Raw genomic sequence first — 26984 nt, 5'->3', positions numbered from 1 at the left:
CTCTTTGTATCTAAGCCACCTCTGAAATATTTATATTAAAGAGTGGAATATATGCAAGGGCTTAAAATAAGCAGACCTGGACATCAGTGGGGTATTTATTGTATTTATTATTACATTTATATCCCACCTTTCCTCCAAGAGAGCTCAAAGTGGCGTACATGGATCTCCTCTCTCTCCAGTTTATCCTCACCCTGTGAGGTAGGTTAGGCTGAGAGGCAGTGACTGGCCCAAGGTCACCCAGCAAGCTTCACAGCTGAGTGAGGATTTGAACCCTGGTCTCCCACATCCTAATCCGACACTCTAGCCACTACACCATGGCTCTGTAGCTTCCTTTAAAAGATTTAAATGTACATGAGTGACCTGCAATGACAGGTCCCCTCCCCACTCTACTCTTATAATATTACACACACACAATTCTGCCTTTTCAAACACTGGGACTTCTGAGGCCGTAGCAGCCATTGTAAAGCAACTGACAACAAAACCAATATGAAGCCAAGTAAACAAGGCAGCGATATAAAAGGCACTGAACTTTCAGCAGCACCAACCCAGATGAATTCTGTAAGATGCTCCAAAGGAAATGCTCACTGAAATAACATTTGTGTTGCCGAAGAGCAAAAAGGGTGTGGGAGGCGCAAATAGGCCTCTCAGACTAAGGAGCTGCAAAGCCTGGCAGTCCACTGGAATCCATTCTGGGTTTTCCCAAAGCTGTCCAAGGTGCTGAAACTTATTTTGGGATTAGGCGTCAGCACCGTGGACAGCTCCAGGAAACTTCCAGAGTGGATTCTACTGCCCTACTGACATGAAGCCACCAGCCTCCAGCTACCAAGACCACTACAGAGTAAGCATCCCAATTTGCCCCCTCCTGACCAACTGCAATTTATTTGATAGTGGAATGCCAAGCAGGGCCGATCAAAATGTACAGGTCAGTTTATATATGGGACAAGGCAGGGCTTTAAAGGCTGACAGAAGCACTTCAAATTAGGCCTGCAAATTGGCTAGGGCCCATTGAATTACTTGCACAGGTGGGACCTGCAACAAAATGTTGCAGCATGGAGTGCATCTCTTCAGAGTTCTAGCCACCCATGCCCTCTTCCAAGATTCTTACTTCCATTTCCTCCCCTCACTTGGTTTTGTGTCCCCCAGACCCACCACACAAAAGTCAGTAAGCATTCTGTAGCCACTGTGGGGGCCCTGACCCACAGCCACACCTGCAGGAGTGGCAGGGGGAGGGGGAATGCAGGCAGGAAGCAGCAACTTCCTCGGCCAGGTCTCCCTATCCTGGATGTTTTCAGTCATAAGCAGTCAAGTTCCTGCATTTCACACCCACTGAAATTTCTGAACCCTTTTTGAATGCAGGTGGAGGGAGAATTTCAATTCAGTTCGCATTTGAAGCAGAATTTATCAAATTTGCACTTTCCGAAACAATATGAGAACCGAAACGTGGCCATCCTTTGAAATTTGCATTTATCAGTATTTCGAGATGAGGATTGCCAACTAAACAGTGTTTATAAAAATGCATATATTAGGGGAAAGTGCATAAAAATGAATATATGAGTGAATATAACATGCAAAAAGGCATAATGTGATGAGAACTGGATTGCAAAAATGTGTACCTTTGTCAAAACTCCCTACCAAAATATGTTTATTTGGAGAAATTTGCACTAAAATGGTGGAGAATTTTCATGAGGATCTTTAAAAAAAATTGCAGATTGCTGCAGAAATGTACAGAACTGAATTTAAAGTGGGAAAGTGAGAAACTGAGAGAAGTGAAATTGACAGATCATGAAGCATGTTGCAGGATGTCACTGTGGCCTGTTTAATTGTGGCAAGGTCTTTGCTAGCAAGTGCCACACCAGAAAGAACATATGGTGAACCAACAGCTGCTCAGAAGCAGCAGCTGGGTGGAGCAACATCTGCCCTGGGCTTCATTTCTGTGCTTTATAAAATCAGACTTCCCATGGAAATGGAAAATCTGGATTCTGTGTGGAGGGGTATAGAATGGCATTTTGATGAGATGGCATCCTGTCGATGCTGCGAATGAGCTGCTACAAGCCCACGAGAAACTCACATGTGAAAGTGCCCCAGACTCTGCTACCACCTGTGCCATCATCCCCTGGACAGGTACCTTTGAGATCCACTTGATCTGGATGCCAGTGGTGATGATAGCATGGCCATTGCTGTCCTCTTCAAACTGGATGTTCCCCAGGTGCAAGACACTTGCAATTATTCCAAAGAGGTTCTGTGGACCAAAAGAGAAAGGTGACCACACTCACGGGCTACCCAAGAGAAGAACACAGATTCCACACCAAGAAAAGGTGAAAATTCCTCAGCCTGAATGCCTTTGCTTATGTCATATAATTTGTTTTCCTTCAAGAGGAAAAGGGCATGGGAATAACGTCGCTAAATTTTTTCTGTATAGGAGAGGTGGCTCACCTTTCAGGGTGCAAATTTACTCTTGGCCAGATCACCAGAAGTGTGGCCAACCCACATTGTCCAACATGCACGCATACACACTAGGGATGGGCGAGAACTTCAATTCAGTTCACATTTGAAGCCGAATCTATTAAAATCACACTTTCCAAAATAATATGGGAAGCAAAACACAGCCATTCTGTCAAAGACACACTTACTCAAATTTTGCAAGGCATCTCACCAACCAACCAATGTTTACAAAAAAATGCATATGTGAATAAAAAAGAACATATAGGTGAATATGCAAAAATGCATTATATAATGAGAAATGGCTTGCAGAAATATGTACATTAGTCAAAACTGCCTACAAAAATGTGTCTATTACGAGAAATTTACACTAAAATACTGGAGTATTTCAGGAGGATTTTTTTTTAATGGCAAATGTGAGGAACTGAATTTAAGACTGGAAAGATTAGAAACTGGGGGAACCAAATCTGACCGATCTTTCTATCCCTAACACACACGCCACACACACACAGAGCTCTTCACCATCATCACATGACCAATCTGATGAGTGGAGAGGAGGAGGCCATTTACATTCCCATCAGGGCCTGTGTCTGCCAAAATCAGTGAGGTCTTGAGGGGCCAGAAAACTTTCCTTGGAGTGCTGGATGGATGAGCCCCCTAGGCTAGCCCTCCACTTCCGTTCTAAAGTGAAATAATTAAGGACTAAAAATGTGCTTACTTAGATCTCAAGAATCTGAATTCTGCATCAGACATCACTTTTTACACTTTGGCTGCGTACACACCATACATTTAAATGCACATGACTTCCCCCCCAAAATCCTGGCAACTGTTGTTCGTTAAGGGGAATTTTAGCTCTGTGAGGTAGGGATAAACTGTAGATGCTTGAAAAGCAGAAGGCCGGTTACAAGGCTCTTTGGAGGCAAAATACACCTGCTCAGCTATTGAGCCCTCCAGATTTTGTTGGACTCTGACTCCCTTCAGCCCCAGCCAGCAAGGCCAATGGTGAGTGATGATGGGAGTTGAAGTCCAACAATATCTGGAGGGCACCAGGTTCCCCACCCCTAATTTAACCTCAGCCTTAGTTATGCATTCCCAAACACAAATATTTGTGTGGGTCAGACTAGAGGTAGGGCTGTACACCAGATTTGACTGAGGCCCGAGCCAGTCAGGCCCACGCAGAGGGTTCTGGGCCTTGGCCAAGTTGGCAAGAAGAAGGGGCTGCCAGCTCTGCCCCACAGGATCACCGCTTCCACTCATCAGCTGATGAGCAGAGGCAGCGATCCTGCAGAATGTGGGTGCTAGTTTGCAAAGTGACAGCATGCAAGATTGGTGCCTCCATTCAACAGCTGTTGAGCCATGGGAGCGATCCTGCAGGGTGCTGTTTTGCAAGGGGATTTCCTGCAGGGAAGTCCCTTACAAGACAGCATCACACAGGATCGCTCCCTTAGCTGAACAGCTGATGAGTGCAGGGAGCAATCTGCACAGAATCGATACCCATTCTAGGCCGGGGTTATTGCATTCCCTTAACTGCACCCCTTCCAGCCATATGTTTAATTAAGGGGTTTTTATACCTGAATTAAGCATTAGCCCTGCTCCCCAGAGTGGGTCCAAGCAGGGACAGGTGGTTCTGTGGTCGAGCCAGGGCTGGTCCACCTGCTGCCTCCTGCCCCCAAGTTGGAGCCATGGGGCAGATCTGGGGGTCTGTGCACAGCCCTACTCGAGGTCATGCTTCAAGGGCAGAGTGCGTTCTGAGTCTGGGTTCAGCCCAGCATCTCCAGGTGCAAGATCTTTGGTGACAAGACTTAAGAGAGACTCCTGCCTGGGGTGTCAAGATCCAGCGCCCATCATAGTGGATCTCACTGGGTTAGCCAGTGACTACATCCAGGAGGATGGCATCTCATGAACAGGGGAACAGCCCAGTCCCTGAGCATCTGCCTTGCATGCAGAAGGTCCCAGGCTCACTCCCTAGCATCTCTAGGTATAGCTGGGAAAGACTCCCTGCCTGAAATGCTGGAGAGCTGCTGCTGTGGAGACAATACTGAGCTTGAAGGACTAATGTGGGCTGACTCAAGATAAGGCATCTTTTCATGTCTCTATCAACTCTTGAAAACAAAACACCAACTTCTACAAGGCTTCCAGTTTCCTTCAGCTATCAAAAGCAGGGATCCGCTTCCAGCCATCCAACAAACCCTTCGCCTCCACTCCGCCGTTGACTTTGTACCTCAGTGTCTCTCGCTGTGAAGTCAATGACCGTGAAAGCCTTGTGCACCGTCCTCCAGTCGCTCTTGTCGTTCATGGAAGACACTTTGGCACAGCGCCCCTGGCAGGGGGGAGATGGGAATGGCATGAGAAACAACTGCGTAGGCAACGTGTAGCACATGGCAGACTGGGGGATTTCGATCAGCCAGACCTGGGTTGCTGTGATTATTATGATGATCTAAAATTTATTACCCGCCCTTCACCCAAAGGTCCCAGGGTGGGTTACAACAATTTAAAAATACATAAATGAAAACAGTTAAAAACAACCTAAACAGCACAGAAAATTAGGGTGGGTCCCAAAAATATACATCACAGGGTAAAGGGTTGCCAGACGCATCTCAGTGCCACAGCTTAGGGGCTGCCACAGAGAAGGCCCTCTCCTGGACCAGCCCCCTGAGCTTCTGAGGGTGGCGGAACGACCAAAAGAGCCCTCTCTGCTGATCTCAGCACCCGAGAGGGTTTATAGGCAAGGAGGCAGTCTCTCAGATATTTGCAACTTAAGTCGTTTACGGCTTTAAACACTAATATGAGCACTGTGAACTTAATCCCAACTCAACCACAAAGTTTACTAGGCGAGGATAAAATGGGTGCAAGGAGCGAGCACAGGTGCTTTCTTGCGCTCTTGGAAGGAGAGTCTGGATAAAAATGTAACACATACGTACAGTACATCTGTTAAGCATCAACATGGCAGCTTGGAGACCCGGTTACACAAGAAAAGCTTCAGGAAAGATGCATCTTGGTTGTTAGGAAGAAAGGAAGGGCAAGGGGGGAATTCAGTATGTCTTTACAACTATGGGGATTCCAAGGACTAGAAAATGAATCACAAACAGAAGCAGGAAAGAGTGCTAAAGGGGGAGGGGAAAACAGTAGCTCTTTAGGACCGCAGGGATTCCAAAGCCTGGTGTCCAAACAACTCACTCCTCAATCACAGATCTGATTTCACTCATTGCCAAAAAACACTGGAGGGCCGGAGCAGCCAGGCTGGCTTATCTCACAGAAATCATTTAGAAGGGTGCCTGCATCATAATAATTTAATTAATTAAATTTATATTCCACTCTTCCTCTCAAAGGAGCCTAAGGCAGCCAAAACACAACCAATTAAACAATTAAATATGTAAAACCAATTCCAGAACAGATGCAGGCTGCTTTATTTTGTTTTATAACTTTCCTTCTAGTAGGGCTAGAGGCTTCCCTTAGGGAAAAAAGAAAAGAAAGAAAGCTCAAGGTCTGCCTCCCCTTCAGGCATGGGCCCTGGTGCAATTGAATCACTTGCACTATTACATCTGGCTCTGGGCTGACTAGATGCCTCCGAGAAGCCCAGAGGCAGACCTTGAGGACAATGCAGACCACTCCTGTGGCTGTTCCCTCCCCAGCAACCAATTCAGAGATGGAAAGAAACTCCGTTCAGTTCACATTTTAACATGAGCTTACCTAATGCACATTTCCCAAAACAAGATGTGACCCAAAATGCATCTGTCCTGTGAAATTCAGACTTCAACAACAACAAAAAGTGTACATCCGGGGCAAGTGTGCATAAGTGTGCAATGTGTAGTGATGGGTGAGAATTTCAATTCCATTCACAATTCAAGCAGAATTTATCAAATTCACAATTTCTGTAACAATATGAGAACCAAAACACAACCATCCTTCGAAATTCTTATGTATTAGAATTTTGGGATGCAGTTTGCCAACTAAACAATATTTACAATAATGCATATATTAGGGGAAAGTGTGCATAAAAATGAATGCATGAGTGAAAATAACAGGCAAAAAGGCCTGAAATGATGAGAAAAGGCTTGCAAAAATGTGTCTCTCTGTCAAAACTGCCTACAAAAATATGTTTATTTGGAGAAATGTGCACTAAAATGGTGGAGAATTTTCATGAGGATTAAAAAAAAATTCACACATTGCTGCAGAAATGTAGAGAACTGAATTTAACATGAGAAAAGTGAGAAACTGAGAGAGCTGAAATTGACAGATCTTTCCATCCCTAGCAATGTGCATATATTAGTGAAAGCATTGTACCAAAATATAAGGGGAAAATGCTTATCAGGAGATAGGCATACTAAAATGCTGATGAACTTTCATTACGACTTTTTTAAAAACCACAAACCGATGCAGAATGTAGCAAACTGAACTTAAGATTGGACAAATGGAGAAAGTGGCATAGCTGTCTCTAATCGTGGAGGCAGAGTACAGCCGTAGTGACTACAAGGGGGAGGACAAAGAATTGTATATGTTTATAGGGTTTTTTTTGTACTTTGTTGGTCTGTTCTTCAGAATCTTTATTTTAGAAAACAAATTTTGAAAACTGAGCATTTTTCTGAAGTAAATACATAAATAAAATTGGGTTATTGTTCCCCCCATCCTAAACCAATGCCCCTCCTTGAAAACTTTAGATCCTTGAGCACCTGCGTTCTGAACCCAGTACCAAGTTCCCTGTTTGTGCTCAATTGCACAACACACGAGGCCTGGCCTGGGGTAGTTAACTGCCAAAGAGTGTGTCATGGAATAAGTTCTGTTGCACCATGATGAAAAAAACCAAACAATGAATGGCTCCTGCGAGCCCAAAGCACCTAACCACAGAAAGAGGATCCCTGGTGTGTCTCTGGAAGATGCCAAGAACAGGCCACAATATATCATACAGTCACAGCCTCTCTCTTGCTGGGAACAGGTTACCTGTCACCTTCCTGAATCATCAATTGTGAGAGTGACTGAGTCACTCCATGGTTCCTTATGCAAAGTCCAGAAAGATTTACCCATCCACAGTAGTCACTGCATGCCCATTTTCTCTCTACCAAAGCCTTTGTTCTGGGTTTAGTCCCTTCTAAATCAGGAGGCATGCTCAGAACAGCAATTCTTGCAGAACCCAAAGAGTTGGGGGTGCTCCTCTGAAGGCTGAGAATCCAAGCCTTTTGAGCAGGGATGGGTGAGAAATTTGATTCAGTTCACATTTCAAGCCGAATCTATTAAATTGGCACTTTCTGAAACAATATAGAACCGAAACACAGCCGTCCTTCAAAATTCACACTTGTTTGAATTTTGCAATGCAGTTCACCAACCAAGCAATGTTTACAAAAATGCATAGGGGAAAGTGTGCATAAAAATGAATATATGAGCAAAATTACCATACAAAAATGCATTATATGATGAGACATTGGTTGCAAAAATATGTACATGAGTCAGAGCTGCCTGCAAAATTGTGCTTATTAGGAGAAATTAACGTTTAAATGCTGGATAATTTTCATGAGGATTTTTCAAAAATATATATACACAAATTGCTCCAGAAATGTGGAGAACTGAATTTAACATTAGAAAAGTGAGCAACTGAGACAACAGAAATTGACAGATCTTTCCATCCCTAACTCAGAGCAGCAACTCTTGCAGAACCCAAAGAGTTTGGGGTTCTCTCCTGAGGACTGGGAATCCAGGCCTTCTGAGGACAAGAAGGGCAAGGTATGCCTCCATTTACTGATTCAAAACCACATGTTTCAGCAGTAAGAGCAGAGCGGTTCAGAAGGGGTACACAAAGAGCACCACACAACCTGTACTAGATACATGTACTTCTGAGGGTTGCGTTCCAGGCCAAGCTCACGGAGCAAACCCTCCTCCCCGCCTTCTAGCAACTGGTAGAAGATGTGGAAGTTCCGTTCCCCTGGATTTTGGTGGACGACGCGGGACTTCTCTATCAGGTAGCTGAGGATGTGCCCACCAACAGGAGCTCCCTGAGAAGACAACAAAACACAAAAATAAAGCATTGGCAGGCAGGTGGGGGAGGATTTGTAATGCAAGCCCAAGAGATGCTTTGCACATAATTCAGGGGTCTTGCACAGCAGCTGGGAAGATTCCTCTCTTTAAGATCCCAAAGAGTTGCTGAGGAAGAGACTCTGCACACTTCAGCTGGTGGGCCTCAAGTAACTTGCAGCTGTGCATCACCATTTTATTTTGTTATTAAGGGCTTATCCACACGGGAGCCTAACTTTGTACTAAAGAAGCTGCTTTTACCACTGCAATAGCTTTTCAAGGTCCACACTTCTTGCCCAGTGGTAGCTTCCAATCCACTGTTTTCCTTTCACACAAGCAGGCGTTCCTCTGGAATGGTTTGATATTGCCGTTTCCTTGTGGCCCCACCCCCAATCTTACATGTTTACTCCCTCCGGACTATCAATATTGCTAATGAAGAAGGGGAGGGTTTTTTGTTCGTTTCATTGTTTCTTGTCAATTGCATGCTTCTCCCAGCTGAAGCAATCATTATATTACTCTTGCTGAACCTGCATTCATTACTCAACAGAACTCCAAACAAAGAGGCTGAAAGCTCATTTTATTGCATACTCTTAGAAGGGGCGTGGCTGTGAGGGGGCATGGCATGGCTATCAGGAAGGGACCCTGCACTTCTGAATTTGCCACTACACTGCTGTGGATCATTAACCATTAAAGAACAGGAGAAAGAAGGGGGTGCTTGGATTGCCACAAGGAAGCATCTTTTGGCACTTAGAAGGCAGAGGGTCCACTTCAATCAAGGGAACACTCAGCATGGAGGAAAAGGCAGTGTGGTGTAGTGGTCAGAGTGTGTGACTTATTTATTGTTATTATTTATTTTATTATTTGATCTATATCCCGCCCTTCCTCCCAGTAGGAGCCCAGGGCTTACACAGGGAAGATCCATGTTCAAATCCACACTGAGCCATGAAGCTCACTGAGGTGTGTTGAGCTAGTCTCACTACTACTACATCCCTTAGCCTACCCTATAGAGTCGTTGTGAGGATAAAACAGGAAGGAGGGGGAGAACCGCATAGGGAGCTTCTTTAAGCAGAGGTGGGGTGCAAGCAATTCTTGTGAAGAGACCATTGCAAATCTCCCTGCTCCAAATTAAAGATCCCCACTTAAAAATAAAATAAAGGCAAGACATTTGCTTTACCTTAAAATCAAACTGGATGTCCATGTACTTTCCAAACCTGCTTGAGTTGTCATTCCGCAAAGTCTTTGCATTTCCGAAAGCCTACAGATGAACATAAATGAAAACAAAACAAGGTCTTTGGATGTCAGCATGCTTATTCTCCCTTCCCTCCGCCTTGTTGGGTTCCTGTGTTTTTCTTGCTAGTCTAAATGTAAATGTACTGCCTTCAAGTCGATTTTGACTTATGGCGACCCTACGAATAGGGTTTTCATGAGGCTGAGAGGCAGTGACTGGCCCAGGGTCACCCAGTGAGCTTCATGGCTATGTGGGGATTCGAACCCTAGTCTCCCAGGTCGTAGCCCAGCACCTTAACCACTAGGCCATGCTGGCTCTCAATTATAGAGCCAAAAATGTAGAGTCAAATTGAATTGTCTGCCTTCAAGTTGATTCTGACTTATGGCAACCCTATGAAATGGGTTTTCATGGTAAGTGGTATGCAGAGGTGGTTTACCGTTGCCTTCCTCTGAGGCTGAGAGGCAGCGACTGGCCCAAGATCACCCAGTGAGCTTCATGGCTGTGTGGGGATTCGAACCCTGGTCTCCCAGGTCATAGTCCAACACCTTAACCACTACACCACACTGTAGTCTACTGGTGTGTAAATGCCACTCACTTCACACACACCCGCCTGCTCCCACACAAATCCCTTCCTTAGGAATTGCCATCCTTTGTTCATTTGATTTTTCTTTTTTGCATCCACCTGCCTGTGGCTTTCCAGCTTTTCCCCACTGTTATTATCTAAAGCATTTATACTCCACTCTGCATTGCAGCAATTTCAGAGAGAGCTACAGAATTCAAAATACAACACGGCAGCAAAAAGCAACAGCATGAAAAACAGAGACAGAGAAATAAATCACACTGAATTTGACATTAAATGCCAGCGGAGGCTTGAATGAAAAGCCAAGTCTTTAACTGGCCCCAAAATTTATTATTTATTTATTACATTTATATCCCACCTTTCTTCCAAAGGGCTCAAGGTGAGGTACAAACATGGTTCTCTCCCTCCTGATTTTAACTTCACAATAACTCTGTGAGGTAGGTTAGGTTGAGAGACAGTGACTGGCCCAAGGTCACCCAGTGAGTCTCATGGCCTAGCAAGGATTTGAACCCTGGTCTCTCAGGATCCAGTCCAGCGCTCTAACCACTACACCAAACTGGCTCCCAAAAGCTCAACAGCATTAGCACCAATCATGAACTCAGAGGGGAGGTTGTTCCAATGCTGGGCTGCCACATCACTTAGGAGGCTCTCCGTCAGTCATGCTAAACAAACCTCAGTAAGGCAAGAGTGCCTCCCTGGCCAGATTTCAGAGTGGATTTGTGGAGCGTTTTGTGCGTGATAATACATGGCTGGCCCTGCTGTTAGGCAGAATGAGGCAGCCACTTCAGACAGCAGATACTGGAAGACAAAGGGCAGTAGGAAGGTATCTGAGGAGAGAACTGCGTGCACCACACAACCTGTAGCCTGCCACCCTCAGGTGTGGTGGTGGATACGGTCCTGTCGCCAATGTTAGAAGAGAGATTCCACTGCCAACCTGGTCAGCGTCCCCATGTGGAATGGGGGCTGGCCATTATTGCCTCAGGCAATATCCCTGTATAAGCACCAGCCTGACAAGTGTGGACAGGCAAAGTGTTTTTTCTGCAGCTGCATTGCTGTCTAAGCTGATGTTTTTTTTTATGCAATATTGCTTGTGTTGTACTTTGAATGTGTTGCCCTGAAGGGCAGAAGCTTAACAACAATGGCTTTTCAGGACTTCTGTGCCTTGAAACTCAGTGTTTCCTCTTCACCAAGTTCAGCCTATTTCATTACTTCTTTCATCTGGGCAGAGGGATTAACAAATATCTTCTCCAAATTGCATCAATGTCAGTTTCTCTTCCCACAGAGGCGGTCAGGTGAGGCTTTAATGGCGGATCCCCTCTTCTTATTTCTTTGCTTAATGGCAAAATTGTAGTTAGAAATTTTCATTTAAAAAAAAAAATACTGAAAAATATTCAGAGGAAACCAGTCATTAAAGCCTTCTCTTCTCTTCTCAAATCAAATCAAATCAAATCAAATCAAATCCCTTCTACTCAACAGGAAGAGAAACCAACAGTGGGGCAATTTAAAAAGCTTATTCAATGGTCAAATCAGAAGCTGTTCACATCACTATTCCCACCAAGCTGAGATCGATAGGAAGAAGTGAAATTGGCTGAAGCTGCAAAGAAGAGGCTCCCTCCCAGGATAGCAAACCAATAGGAGGCAAACAAAAGGTTAATATCTTCATCATGATCAACAGCAGCAGCAGTAGAAGGGCTCCCACACACAAAGAAGCCACTTTTGTTTTCTTTACCTCCAGAACAGGATTGGAGAGCAGCAGGCGGTCCCGGACAATCTGCAGCTGCTCTGTGGTGGGACAGGTCACTGCAAAATACTGAAGGATCTTCTTGGAGGCTTCTGTCTTCCCAGCCCCACTCTCCCCAGAGATCAGGATGAAGTGGTTGTTGTACTCGGTGCACATGACCCGGTAGGCATTGTCAGCTATGGCGTAACTGGAAAAGACACACAGGCACACACACACGTACTTGTCACAACAATGCTGTTCTCAGCATGATGCTAAATGATGTCATACAAAGTCTAAAATTACCAGCATCATTCATTCACTACTTAGGCAGGTGAATGTCAAACTCAGAAGGGGCAAATCAGTCTACTGCTTGTCTGAGTTAATTACACTTGTGGATTTATTCCTGTCTGTCCCATTGTTATATTAATTTATGAACTTTTTTAAAAACTGTACAAAAATCTGTACTTAAGTTGTTATTAAACAATCAAACATACATTATCATCTATATTAATAACAATTAAATAACAGCAAATATTAAGATATATATACACAAACGAAAATTTATACACACACACAATGTGTGTGTGTGTGTGTGTGTGTGTGTGTGTGTGTGTGTATGAATTATAAAAAATTAAGGCAAGGAAAAGGGGGGAAAGAATAACATACCTTAAAAGTAATAATAATCACATCTCATAAAATCAAGAAATGGTTTATAAAGAATCTCCACCTGCTTACTATTCCAAAAGTTCTAAAAATTGAGCCCAGTCCTGTTCAGATCGAAAGTTTGCTTTCTTTTTTCCTTGTTGAACCCAAATAAACCAAGTAATACTACTCAAAACAGCACAATTTGATATACCATTCTCTCAAAAATAACTCAGTTTTTAAATTCATACTTAAATATGTAGTTTATCCAAGAATACTATTTTACATATTTTGATACATTTCTTGAGCCAAGAACTTGTATTGCAAAATCTGGATAAGTGTGAAATTCAAAGGATAATTATGTTCCAATCCGTATATCAGTCCAGTGAGATGCAAATTGGGCATGCTCACTTAAAATGTAACCCAAACAAAAATCTGATCCATCTCTATTTTAGACAACTTCTTTTACCAGGCAGTAACATCCAATGTGCAACAGACTCCACAGCCACTCTGCTATGAACTAGGAGCAAAAGCTTAAGACATGGCAATATAATGATTTTCCATTCTAAATCTAATTTAATTTTTGAAAAGCAGATGAGAGACTTGGGCATGTTTCGCCTTGAGAAGAGAAAATGAGGACAGATATGATAGCACTCTTTCAGTACTTGAAAGGTTGCCACACAGAGGACGGCCAGGATCTCTTCTTGATCATCCCAGAGTGCAGGACACAGAATTATAGGTTTGAGTTACAGCTGAATATCAGGAATAACTTCCTAACTGTTAGAGTGGTACAACAATGGAACCAATGCCCTAGGGAGGTGGTGGACTTTCCAACCCTGGAGGCGTTCAAGAGGCAGCTGGACAGCCACCTGTCAGGGATGTTTTAAGTTGGATTCCTGCATTGAGCAGGGGGTTGGACTTGATGGCATTATGGGCCTCTTCCAACTCTACTATTCTATTCTAAGACTTGCACAACCAAACCCAGAAAAGGAAGCTAGCATTGTGCTTACATGTGTGGAGGCAGTTCAAAGAAGTTAACTCCTTTATATTGCTCCATCTGCTTAACAGTGTAGATGTCCAGTTCTTTGTATGGATTCACAGACACCAGGAGAGTGCCAATGTATGTCTATAGGAGGAAGAACGACAAAAGCCAATAAGGGCAGAAACATAAAGAGACCTGCCGGCTACTCTAGCAACTTGCATTCAGTTACATTGCACTGTTAAAATGTTGACACACACATATGAGACATATTTCACATGAAATAAGAATCAGCAGAATTCCTGTCTCGGTTGCTTGGTGGGGTTGGTGGGGAGGGGGAGGGGGAGCACTGCTGCTCAGTTACATTTAGGGATGGGATCCGTTGGCCAATGCTGGTTCAAAACCATTCCGTCAACCTCATAGGCTGTTATCGATTCAAGTTCATTCTTGTCTGCAAGCTGCTGATTTTACCAATCCATCCCCCCCCCTCAGAAAAATATATACTGTATTAATATAGATATTTTGAAAGGAAATAAATTGAAGGAAGTAGCAATAAAATATAGACATTAATATCAATATTTTAGACTTGGATTTTTTAAAAAAGGTTTCCAAACATAGCAGCAGAAAATCACTCCATAAAAGCTGATCTAGCAAATTAATTGAAAATTCAGTACCAAATCTGAACTGGGCAGAATTCCAGCACATCCCTGTTTATATTACATTAAAATCCTGGATTTCTCCACTGATTTCTGTAAGAAAGACCTCACTTCTGCCTTGGGGAGGAGGTCTTCACAGCCTTTGCCAACCTGGTGTGCTGATGGGAGGGCACTAGGTTTAGAAAGGACAGTCTAACAGATCCAGAAGACCCTCATTGTGTGGCAATTAATCTAGCAATTAAGTATATGCTGTGACACTAGACTTCTCAGCACCCTCAGTAAAATGCCATTCACCAGGATTCTTCAGGGAGAATATTGTTTTTAATTTGGAGATTATCATTGCATCGTAACGTATTTTAACATAAGCCACTCAGAGAAAAGTGTTATTGGGAAGCACATAAATGCTGTTAATAAGTAACAAAGAGAGCACCACGAAGTGGAGTAAAATCAGCATGAAACGTGCAGCAAAGTTTAAGGGCTGGATCAGACAATGCCTTCACCCAGAGCAGACCCCCACACGCAGCTTTTACCTGCACATCTGCAGCATCTGCCGCACCTCCAATCCCACCAGCTGTCCATGATCTGCGCAATGTTTGGAGAGGGCATACCTGTGCAAAAACCAGCACCTCTCGACCCAGAACAGCGGGTGACAAAGGGAACTTTCAGATGGGAGTTTAATAATGCAAATATGTTATAGAGCTATCACAAACAGACCGTTTGCAACAATGTTTTTTTTTTTACAAAAAAGCTTATCAGATTTTTCCCCAAAAGGAAAAAAATCCACGATAAAAGGGGGGGGCAGGAAGAAAAGAGATATAACCTTGTATTTTGATGCCAGTGATGCAAGGTGAACCCTACAAAAAAAACTTGCATACATAAGGAGCACCCTCAACAAGCACCCATCTGGAAGTACCCAAATCCTGTGAATTGGCTGTGTGATCTGGGCCCACACGTTAGGTTCCACATGAGTAGCCTTTAAGGACACCTTATTTATTTATTAGATTTATATCCCACCCTTCCTGCCAATAGGAGCCCAGGGGGGCAAATGGAAGTCTGGCAATGCTAGGGGCATGCACTGGACTGAAAGAGACAGAAGAATGGAAGGTATACTTTTGCACATATAGAGAGTGGATCCAGGTAAAGATGTCATCCAATCCAGACTTTTGATATGCCCTCAGTGAGAAGATATCCCCTCTTTTAAATAAAAAGAACTTAAAATGGATGTCTATTAAATGCAGTCCCTAAAAAGGAGGGGATCCAAACAACTTGTAATATGAACCTGGTTCACACATAATGCTAAGCCACCATTTGTTAAACCATGGTTTGTTTGATCATCTGAACCCTGCCCAGTAGTTTGTTTAACTATGATTTGTTTACTGCCAACAAACCATTAACTGAAGCTATGGTTTGTTGTTGAGCTTATCAAACCTTGGTTTGTTTTGACTATGGCCAAAGCGCCATTCCTTAACCATGGTTTTGTTCGGCCACCCCACTGCAGACACTCACCAGGCCAGAGAGGCATAAAGCAAGAACAGCTGGAAAACTAACCAAACTTTGGAGAAACAGACAATGGTTTTGTTTGATTGTCTGTGGAATGAGTCATAAATAAATCATGGATTAGCATTACGTGCAAGCCAAGCCCAAAGTCAGGGAGGGCCTGTAGCTCTAGGGCAGAGCATACGCTTGCAAGCTGAAGATTCAAGGTCCAATCCCTGCACTTCCAGTTAAAAGGTCCTCAGATGTCTGCCTAGGACCAATCAAGGGTAGACAGGAAAGGCCTAGAGGAGATGGAAATTGTCCGAGTGAGTGGAAGGGCAGCTTCCTACGTTCTTCACATCACAGTAGCTTCAACACTCCAGTTCCATCTCCAAATTTCCTCTCCACGTCTGGAAGAGATTCAAAGCTAATCTAACGGCAGGTGTCACATAACAGTCGCCTATCGTCCCCCTTTTCCCCATAGACAAATTATGACCAAGTGGAGCGGTCCTAGATGCAATTACATAGATAAGGTTCTCCCGGTATCGCTTGCGAAGGTTGTCTAAGAAGGCAGATTCACTCGTGTGGGAATCCAGGAGGACAAAATCTTGAACCCCGACTCGATCCCGGGCTATCAGAGCCCCTTCCATGTTCAACTGGTCAGGCTTCTCCCACGTAGCTTCTTTCTACAAGGCACCGGGGGGGGGGATAGAGGAGGGGAGGAAGCTAATTAGGCATTGTTAGAACTGCACAATTTCTCCAAAAGAAATGTGGGTACAAGGAACATGGTCCAGAAAGATATTAAAGTACAAAAGAAGTTCAGCTAGAGCATCTTTAACACCACCATTTACTCATTCATTCATTTATTCATTTACTTATTTATTAAGCTTGTCTCCTTCCTTCCTCCCAGAGGAGCCCAGTTATCAGAGCTGGATGGGAATGGAAAGATCTGTCGATTTCGGTTCTCTCCATTCCTCATTTTTCCAGTCCCTAAATTCAGTTCTCCACATTTCTGCAGCAATTTGTTGGCTGCTTTTTTTTTTAAAACCTAATGAAAATTCTCCAGCAGACTTCTCCCAATAAATACATTTTTCTATGCAGTGTTGATTAATGTACATATTTTTGCAAGCTCCTGCTTGTCGCCCTGGGCTCCTGCTGGAGGAAGGACGGGATATACATCAAATGATAAATAAATAAAATAAATAAGCAATTTCTCATCACATAATGCATTTTTGTATGTTATTTTCACTCATATTTATTTGTATCCACACTAGCCCCTAACATACGCAAACTGCATTGTAAAATTTGGGTAAGTGCCAAGGGTGGATATGTTTTGGCTCTCATATTGTTTTGGAAAGTGCAAATTTGATAGATTCAGTTTGAAATGTGAACTAAATCAAATGAGTTCATGTAGAGCATGGGTTCTCAACAAGGGGGGAATTCCCCCTGGGGGGGATTTTAGGATTCCAGGGGGGGAATTGGGACCACTATTCAGCAAAGTGTGATGTCCTGTAGATTACGTACAATCTGTAAAATTGTAGTTTGTTTTTAATTTAATCTGCGACATTCAATAAAGTTTATTGAATGTCACAGATTAAAATCAATTCTTGAACATGCAGCATTATTTTCATTTGCAAAATTAGATTATTATTTAAAGACCAGAAAGTGCTCCAAGAAATTCTGTTATAATATAAACTAAGAAATTTTTCTCTCACGAGAAACACCACCGTCACTCGCGAAACGTCAACACGCTATCAGAGACTATCTTGGGAAGGGGGGAATTATATTCTGAACAATGGTGAAAGGGGGGAATGCAGCAAAAAAGGTTGAGAACCACTGATTGTAGAGCCTATAATCTATTATAAGCCAACTCTCTGTCCTAGGATTGTGGATACTACAAATGAATATAAACCACCAAGGCGGGTGCCATAACTTTTCAAGGTAGGCTACTCCATTGCTAAATTTCTTTCATGATCAGGATTTTCCAGAGGTGGTGGAGCAGCAAATTCCCAGCCTCCACCCCCAAGTCAAGGCATATACATTTTATCCAAGGCCAGTCAAGTTTTTTTGGCACTTGAGGCAGAAAATCCTTCAAAATGCCTGTCCCCCTCCCCAGTTGTAAAAATGAAACAATAATTAAACAATCTGCTGTTCTTTCAAGACCGCCAGAAACAGTTGCCTGAGGAGGCAGCCTCACTCTGCCCTGAATTCCTTCTAGATCAGGAATGGGGAACCTCTGACCCTCCAGATGTTGGATTCAAATTCCCAGAAGACCCAATCAGCATGGCAAATAGTTAGGAATGATGGGAGTTGTAGTCCAAAAACATCTGGAGGGTCACAGATTCCCCATCCCTGCTCTAGATGATCAAAATATATCTTTCCTTACCCTAAACTATGGGTGTTCCCCATTCCAATAATGATTTACATGCCATTTTGCAGTTTTCTCTAGGCAGGTTGATGGGAGGATTGAGGCCTTCATCACACTGAGGAAATAAACCTGCATCCGGGCTAGGGGTGAGCAAATCTGACAATTTTGGTTTCTCTCTGTTCTTCACTTTTCCAGTCTTAATTTCGGTTCTGCACGTTTCCACAGCAGTTTGTTTTGTTTTGTTTTAAAAGTCCTTAGAAAAATTCAGCAGATTATTAGTTGAAATCCCTCCTAACATAACTTCATAATGCAAATTTGCCCAATATACACATTTGCTCAAAGCAAATTTCCCCTAACATAAGGCATGCGTGTATGTTATTTTCACTAATATATGCATTCATCTGCATACTTAGTGGAGCATTTGCATTTTTCTATACAATACTTGGCTGGAGAACTGCATTGCAAAATCCCGGGAAGTGCAAATTTTGAAAGACAGCCGCTTTTCAGTTTGTGTCTTGTTTAGATCATACGATAGTAGAGTTGGAAGGGGCTTATAAGGCCATCAACTCCAACCCCCTGCACAATGCAGGAATCCAAATCAAAGCATTCCCGACAGATGGTTTCCGCAAGTGCCAGTTAGGTAGGTTTGCCTTTAAATGCCAACTGATCCAATGTCTCCTCCATCCTTAAACCCTAATCTGGGTGGCACCATTTTAGAAAGCAAGTGGGTGGGGTCACTCAACAATCTTCTTCCCCCTCCTCTCCGAACAACTGCTGCTCCAGAAGGAGGGTGAGATTCCATGGAGGGTTACAGGAGGGTCGAGTATCAATAGAAAACTACTGGCCCAAGACATGTTGCTGCCCGAGGCAAAGGACAACATGCCCCCACCCTTCCATATACAGAAGCTGAATCGGCCAACAGAGCAGCCCCTTCTGTCCACCACCCAGAGGAGGGCAACATGCCTCCATATCCACAGCTTGAGGGGGCTGCCTCATTGGCTGCTGTCATGCGCTTACCCTGATGCCTGGCTCTTGTCTGCGGCAAATTGCCACCTCTAGGTTTTTCCTTTTGGGGTCACTTTGTTAAAACTCGATTAATGGACATTGTTGGAGTTGTTGTGGGGGTGGGGCACATCCCTAGTGTACGTGCATTTAAATCCATGCACACAAACATCAGAATCTTAAGAGTCGTTGAATTGGAGGGGGGTATTGGAAGCTAATTAGTCCACCTCACCCCACCCCACCCCACCCCTGCTTGAGACAGGAAACCGAGAGCCAGAGCCTTCCCCAACAGATGGCTAGCCACCCTCTGCTTGAAGGCCTCCAAGCGAGGGGAAGCCCCCCACCGTTGCCGCTGCTGCCCTGCTAGGCAAGCGATTCTTGCCCCATCAAGACATTTCTGCTAATGTTCAACCGATACCTGCCCTCCTTTAACTTGAGCCCAAGGGCTCTGAGGCCCTTGTCTCAATGCACACACAGTAATCCTGCACCAGGCAGTGCAACAGCCCACCGGAAGAACATAAGAACGGCCTGCTGGGTCAGGCCAATGGCCCATCAAGTCCAGCATCCACGTCTCACATGCACCCAGCTATTCAGAAGAGGCTGTTCAGGGGTTCTCTATTGTCAGCGGCATCTATATTTTTCTTAACATAGTACATTTGACTACACAGAACAAAGCCCTCGGCTTCGAAATCAGTGGAGGAGAGCATTGTAAATGGACATAGCTGACGATGGAGAAAATCGTGCAGTAACAATGGAGCCAGGCAGTGCTGCAGGTAGGTACTTTTAGACTCTGGACTTAGTGGTCTTTGGAGATGCCGGCTCTCTTTAGATGGCAACATGCATCACTTCACTTCCTTCCTTCACAATGGCTCTATTGGCTTTGGGGTGCCCTCCCGCACATTCTGCTGAGAGGGGCCCTCGGCCTCAGCCCCACAGTCCTTCCCCAACTATGACACTGGAGAGATGCCTCAGAGAGTCATCCTTGGTGAAGGAATACAGAGGCTGTCATTGTGCCCCCATCTTCAGCTGTGAGGTGCTGGAGGTAAGCATTCCCTACACACAGAAAACTAGCATATCAGGCAGAAGACTAGATAGGAGCCCTCCTTCCTAACAGCTGTGGGGCAGGAAGGAAGACAAACATTCAACCAAGTGGGACAGTCCAGACTTGGTGACACCTGTTCTGGCCAAAGCCTCTTGCAATTGCCTCCCTGCCTTAGTCCAGGTGATAATACAATCATCTCAGCAAATATTACCCATTTACTACTGTAAAAAGTGAGCTTATTTAACATTCATTGAAGCTCTAATTATCACAGGCTGTAACGTTTACATCTCATCATCATTCCTTACAATTTTCTCCTTTCTGTATCCACCAACTAAGATTTCACTTCAGGCATCTGACAAAGTGTACTTAAGTCCATAAAAACTTACACCATAATACATTTCTTAATTGCCACAATACACTTGTATTTTATTTTATTTTATTTTTGCTGCGTGGGTCTGGAATGATTGTGACACATTCATTCCATTATGATATCAGCCATACTGCTAGCTAGCCTTGTGAATGCTCCTGTTGGCAACGTTGTATTTGGCTTCTTTAAAACAGGAGCTTTTTTTCTGACCTACAAAGCTGCATAATACATGACTTTTTTTGTTTGGCTTTACAGCTTCCAGAATTCTTTTAGCATCTGCATTGAGAAGAAATACAAAGTTTCTTCCCAAGGCTGCAAAAACTGGGAGTGATTATTCTTCTAACCAGAGCAAGATTAACAACAAGGAACCCTTTGCACAAATAAACAATTCAACCTGATCATTCAGAACTTTGACTTTAAAAAAATCATAACCACAGAAGCAATTGTTTTGCAAAATTATCCTGCCTCTTGCATAACGCAAGCAACAAGGTGACAGTTGCAGTTCTATGCACCCTTATCACCAGGGTTTGACCCTCTTAATAATCATTTTGCTTCTGGGCTCTGCCTTGGGGGTCCTACTTTTTATTTTTTAAAAATGTGATCCCACCAGGGATATAGTCATCCAGGGTCCCAGGGGGTCTTAGACCCCTTGCTTTTTGGGGAGCAGGGTCCCAGCAGGGTACCTATATTTTCAGTGTCCTCTTTTGCTGATTGGAGCCAATCAGAGTGATAGGTGGTGAGTCAGCCACTAACAAGACACTTGTCAGTAGCTAACACATTTCTCTTTAGTCTTCGTATGGCAACCAAGAAGGGAAACTCAGCAACGGAAGTTCCTTACTTTACAACATGTTAGTACATTCGCCCATGTACATGCACAGAAAAGAGTAGATCTAGCTGAAAGGCAACACCTGGAGATCTCCATCGATCGCTGCAATGCATCACTAAGAAAAAGTACTCCAAACAAAGTAAGAGACTGAAAGCTCATTTCATTTGTACAATCTTAGAAGGGTGAGTGGTTGTCAGAGATGTGTGGTGCGCAGAGCTTGGAAAAGTTACTTTTTTGAACTACAACTCCCATCAGCCCCAGCTAGCATGGCCATTGGATTGGGCTGATGGGAGTTGTAGTGCAAAAAAGTAACTTTTCCAAGCTCTGGGTGTGAGTATCATGATCATGAACACCCCGCACTTCTGAATTTGTCAATATACTACCAGATCCCACAAAGCAAAACCTGAAGTCTGCAGGCTGGGGCTATAGTCTAAAACATCTGGAGGGCACCAGGTTGAGGAAGCTGCCCTAAGGTACTGCCTTTTACGGTTCATTAAGGGATCTGGATGTGTTTTTCAGGGGTTGAATATAAATACTCTTCCTCATTAACAATGCCAAGAGAAGGGGGATGTCAGGGGGTCAGTTAAGAAGACTTGAGTCCCAGATCTTTTGTACTTCACCGTGCAATTTCCTACCAGTCGGCTTTCTCTCTGAAAGTCTGCCTAAATTTGCCCCTGTACATATTCATTGGCCTCCTCCACTTTTAATGAAAATTTCTGCCCTGGGCCCCAAGTCTTTTAACGATCTAGCAACACCCCTGGTGTGTGGATACTGGCCACACATCCTAAGGCAACTGCTTCCAGTTTCAGACCCACACATTAGACTCCATGCTGCTGCTCACCCTCCCCCATTAGCTTACCTAGCAGGTCTCCGCTGCCTCCCACTTCTTCTGTGCCTATTCCACAAAGAAAGCCTTTCTAAATTTTGCCAGCTGGACTTTAAACATATTGTTGCAATATTAGCCCTGAGTGGGGATGTTGATCCACCAATGGGCATTCATGACCAAGGCTGGAAAGGCAGGGAAGCGGACAGGGCTCTCTTTCTGTGTGAGGTTTTTATCAGAGTTTAATTGCTAGCTGCCACCACAGGGTCACAAGCTCTGAACAAAATCTATTTTTCATCACCTTGGAAAAGAAAGAGAGAGAGAGACGGACTCCAGACAGCTCTTAAAATCAAATCACATTCATTTCCACCTGCAACAGAAACAGGAGACTTGCATCAGAATGTTCTGACAGTCTTTTAAGGTGCTGACAAACTCTTTGCTGGATCAGGAAGGAGGAGCCTTGAATGCACATAGAAAGTTAGCTGTCAGGTAAGGATGGGAGGAGACATTAATTTTATTTTAATACAAACCTAATTTGCACTTCCCAAACCATCAAATGAAGTGGAACAGAGCTATCTTTCAAAATTTGCACTTCTCCACATTTTGTGATGCTATATCCAAAAAAGATTCATAGGGTTTCCATAAGTCATAATCGACTTGAAGGCATATAACAACAAACTCTTCAGCCAAAAGGTGTGCACCAAAATGCATATACTGTATTAATGAACATTACGTACAAAATGACATTATAATAGGGAAAACTGCTTCCAAAAATGCATATATTATGAGAAATGTGCCCCAAAATGCATATGAATTTTCATGCAGACTTGAAAAAAAAAAGCCTAACTGATGCAGAAAGGTAGTGAGCTGAATTTAAGGTTGGAAACCAAAATAAACCAAACTGATAAATTCATCCAACCCTACCATTGGGGAGGATCTCTAAGTGAAAAAACCTTGAGGTGTTTCACATCCCCATCAAAATCAGCGGTGGGGTCATCCAGGGTCTCGGGGAGTCTTAGATCCTTTACTTTTTTGGCAGCTAGTCCCCAGGAGGGTCCCTATGTCTCCAGCATCCTATGAGCCAATCAACATGAAAGGGGAGCGTGTGAGCCACTGAGAAGAGTCTTCTAACATGCTTCCTTCTCCTTTCCTGCGGATTGGAGCCAATCAGACTGAAAGGAGGTGGGTGCGTCAGCCAATGAGAAGACTCTTCTCAGTAGCTAGAACACTCTCCTGTCATGCTAATTAGCTCCTAGGAACATCTGTTGTTGTGGGAGAAGACATTAACAAGGATAGAGAAGCAGAAAGCAGTATTCACACCTGGTCAGATTATTCTATAATCTTAGAAGGGGCGTGGCTATGAGGGTGTGTGGCTGTCACTATCATGAAGAGACCCTGCACTGCTAAATTTGCCACCACACTACTGATCGCAATGGACAATTAGCTCAAATCACAAACGTGTTTGGTCTGCTAAACGGCTTGCAATGCTGCTGCTGTTCACTCTGGTTTGGTTGAGTCAACCTTGGGCTAATTTAGTAGGGTCCCCCCAAAATGTTTCTCCCCCTCGAAATCTCACACACAATCATTTTCCTGTAAGCAAAATACAGAACTAATCTAACAGGTTCTGTAGAGCTGCTCATGCATCCTAAGCTCCGCCTACATGTGGGAGGGGCTTAGAGAGCAATCTTCCCCCAGCCTGCTACCCAACACTCAGCATGCCAAATTTTGGGTAATGATGGGATTTGTAGTCCAGCAACATCTGGAAGGCACCAGGTTGGGGAACACTGGCTTGCTAGAGTAAAGGCATGCCCTCCCAGTCCTCAAAGCTGCCACGCTCCTGCTCTCCTGCTGCCTCTTCCCATAGAGAAACAGGAATCACACTCCTCTCAATGGACATCACAGTGGACTGGAATTTTCACCAGTCCACCGGCCCTTAAAAATCCAACTTCCTCTACAAACAGATATTCTTCAGTCTAAATCAACCGCAGGAATACTCTACTTGGCTTCATGTGAGGCAAGGCACAACCTGTTTTCAAAACACAGCCTGGGGATGAGGTAGGGAGTAATACAAAATAAGATTCCGAAGTGCCTCTGACCATGTGCAGAGTGAATTGCTCTCTCCAGCGTACAACTCAATCCATCCTGTACACATCTAGGACTACACAACCAAAACTTCTGTTGTGGCAACTTCAGCTTTTGCACTTTCCTTCCTAGGGATTCACTGCTGCTTGTTTCTTTCAAGTGGTCCAAGACTGAACTTATAACAGACAAGGCGTGATTTATAACGGATCTGGCATCTCATTCAAGGGAAGTTTACAGTATTAATATCAACACCACTCTGTACTGGATACAAAAATAATGCCTTACCTTCTCTGAGACCAGAGCGAGCGAGCGAGTGGCCTTTGAAATCCCAGTAGCCGCCTACTGGATCAGATTTCCTTAACCTATTTCTTTTCACTGAATTACTGCTGCAGTAAACTGCCTCACTTCTCCTGCTTAGAGATGGAGAGCCATCCTTGGACTGCTGTAGCCTGCACAGAATGCTGTTTCCACTGAGATATTGCTTACCTGCAGCTAATGGCTCTCTCCAACCCATTGATTGCCTTGGGAAGGAGGGGGAAAAAATCCTCTTCGTTTTCTCTGCCACTCAAAGCCACATTGTTCAAATGACCTCTGCCCTCACCTAGCAAAAGATCCTGGCTGAACTATCACACAGACATATCAGCTTAGCAAGGAGTTCTTTTAAGCTGTTAGCAAGTGACATAAAGGCGCTACCTATTCAAGTAGAACATTTGCCCCATGTTGGAAGACAGCTGTTGGTCGGTACTTAAAGGACTCTGGATACAGGCTCATGTGACACAAATTTGCATAGACTAAACTATACTTAGGGCTTCTTTTAGCAATGCCCCTCTGGGCAAATTAAGGTGGCCGGGTGTGTGTGTGTGATATTCCTATATTAATGTATATATGGTAAGTGTTGTTGTTTTAGAAGATACATGGTAAGTGGAGTGAAAGAGGAGGGGGAGTGAATGGGCAGTAGAATGCGAGATGATTGGCTGAGTGTTTAAAATGGCTGAATGTATAAAAGGAAGAGTGAGAGTGGAATCTGGGGGGGAGAAGAGAACTGAGTGGGTTGCTTGGTGGGGTTTAGAGAGTTGTTTGCCAGGAGGGAGGTGGAGTTCGGATTAGTATTGAGTAAAACCATATGCTTATGTGCCTTAAGAAGAAATCTTGTTAGCTTTGTTATCTGTAATAAATACTTAATTTGGTTTACCAAAGGCCTGATCCTTGGCTGGGGTTTCACAGACCAGAAGGGAGGGTAAGGTAATGACCAAGGCTGAAGGGGAACTGTAACAAATGGCGGCAGCGGTGAAGAGAATAACAATACCAGTATTCAGAGTCTCTGGGAATACTAGTATTGGGACGTTACTGGTGGTTGCCTAGCAGGGGGATCTGTTGAGATCTGTGCTAGAGCGGGGAGAGAAACCATAAGAGAGAGCGGTCCGGACTGGTGGAGTCCCTGGTGGTGCCTAGAGACAGGCAGTAACCACGAGCAGGTAGGAACCTGACAGGGAGAGCCAGGGAAGGACGCATCACAGGGTGTCCCGCCAACACTGTGCTTTTTAATGTGCACAACTTCCCTGTAAGCAAAATATAAGGAAAAAAAATTTAGTGGGGGAAGGGGACCCAGACATCCTAGCAATGTCCCTGTTGGCAGCAGGGATGGGTGAGAAATTAGATTCCGTTCACATTTCAAGCCAAATTATCAAATTTGCACTTTCCGAAACAGTATGAGAACTGAAACTCAGCACTTATTCAAATTTTGCAATACAGTTTGGCAACCAATGTTTACCAAAATGCATGAAAGTGTGCATAGTATGGATATATGAATGAAAGCAAAAATGCATTCTATGATGAGAAATGGCTTGCACATGTGCACATTAGTCAAAACTACCTACAAAGCCGAGTTTATTAGGAGAAACTCACACTAAAATGCTGGAGAATTTTCATGAAGATTTAACAAAAAAAATGCAAATTGCTGCAGAAATGTGGAAAACTGAATTTAAGTTTGGGAAAAATGAGAAACAGACAGACCTGAAACTGACAGATCTTGCCATTCCTACTGGGCAGATAAGGGCTTGAATTTTGTAACTGGAAAAGGGGGGGATTACTGGAAGGACCAGACTCAGATTCCAAGGTTCTGTCAATATCATAGCTCATTTGCCTCTTCTCATCTGCTGCTTACAGGGTCTAGGGCGCTTATGTGAGAGGTTCCCTGTGGTGGTTCACTCGGTCAATCCATCCCTGAGAGACTTTCTTGTGATCCCTTCTCCTGTCCTGGTGAAGCTTTACAAGTACCACAACCAATTTAATACCGGAGGCAACGACATCAAGATCAGTATAACAAACGAGCATGCTGAATCCACTGTAAGTGTGATGTCAAGCAAGAAGAGTCAAGCCTCCATGTATGAACAACTGCGGGATATTGCAATTGATAACATCTGCAGGTGCTTAAAAGCTGGCCTGACTATAGATCCAGTCATTGTTGAAGCCTTCTTAGCTAGTTTGTCTAATCGTCTCTACATCTCACAGGAGAGTGATAAGGAGGCCCATCTCATTCCTGACCACACAATCCGTGCGTTAGGGCACATTGCAGTGGCACTGAGGGACATGCCCAAAGTGATGGAGCCGATCCTTCAGATCCTGCAGCAGAAGTTCTGCCAGCCGCCTTCTCCCCTGGATGTGCTCATCATCGACCAACTGGGCTGCTTAGTTATCACTGGAAATCAATACATTTACCAGGAGGTATGGAATCTGTTTCAGCAGATCAGT

The 26984-nt window shown here is 43.9% G+C and overlaps 1 protein-coding gene across 4 annotated transcripts in view; it reads right to left on the bottom strand.

The window, feature by feature from the left end:
• The window catches only part of MYO1H (myosin IH), a 101390-nt gene that overhangs the window by 50119 nt on the left and 24287 nt on the right, over positions 1-26984 (bottom strand). For 2 of the 4 annotated variants that reach the window (XM_061602283.1, XM_061602285.1), the window contains 7 exons: positions 16248-16409; positions 13623-13738; positions 11980-12178; positions 9617-9697; positions 8244-8423; positions 4661-4759; positions 2126-2239 (listed from right to left, as the gene is read on the bottom strand). In XM_061602283.1, the coding sequence (XP_061458267.1) occupies positions 2126-2239; positions 4661-4759; positions 8244-8423; positions 9617-9697; positions 11980-12178; positions 13623-13738; positions 16248-16409 (951 nt within the window). Of the gene's footprint in view, positions 1-2125; positions 2240-4660; positions 4760-8243; positions 8424-9616; positions 9698-11979; positions 12179-13622; positions 13739-16247; positions 16410-18109; positions 18221-22187; positions 22274-26984 lie in introns of those variants that run through there. The other 2 variants (XM_061602284.1, XM_061602286.1) reach the window with 2 other exon arrangements.

This window comes from Rhineura floridana, chromosome 19, assembly GCF_030035675.1.
Source record: "Rhineura floridana isolate rRhiFlo1 chromosome 19, rRhiFlo1.hap2, whole genome shotgun sequence".
Taxonomy (NCBI): domain Eukaryota; kingdom Metazoa; phylum Chordata; class Lepidosauria; order Squamata; family Rhineuridae; genus Rhineura; species Rhineura floridana.
The sequence above is the reverse complement of the archived record's forward strand: the minus strand, read 5'-3'. Positions and strand labels throughout refer to the sequence as shown.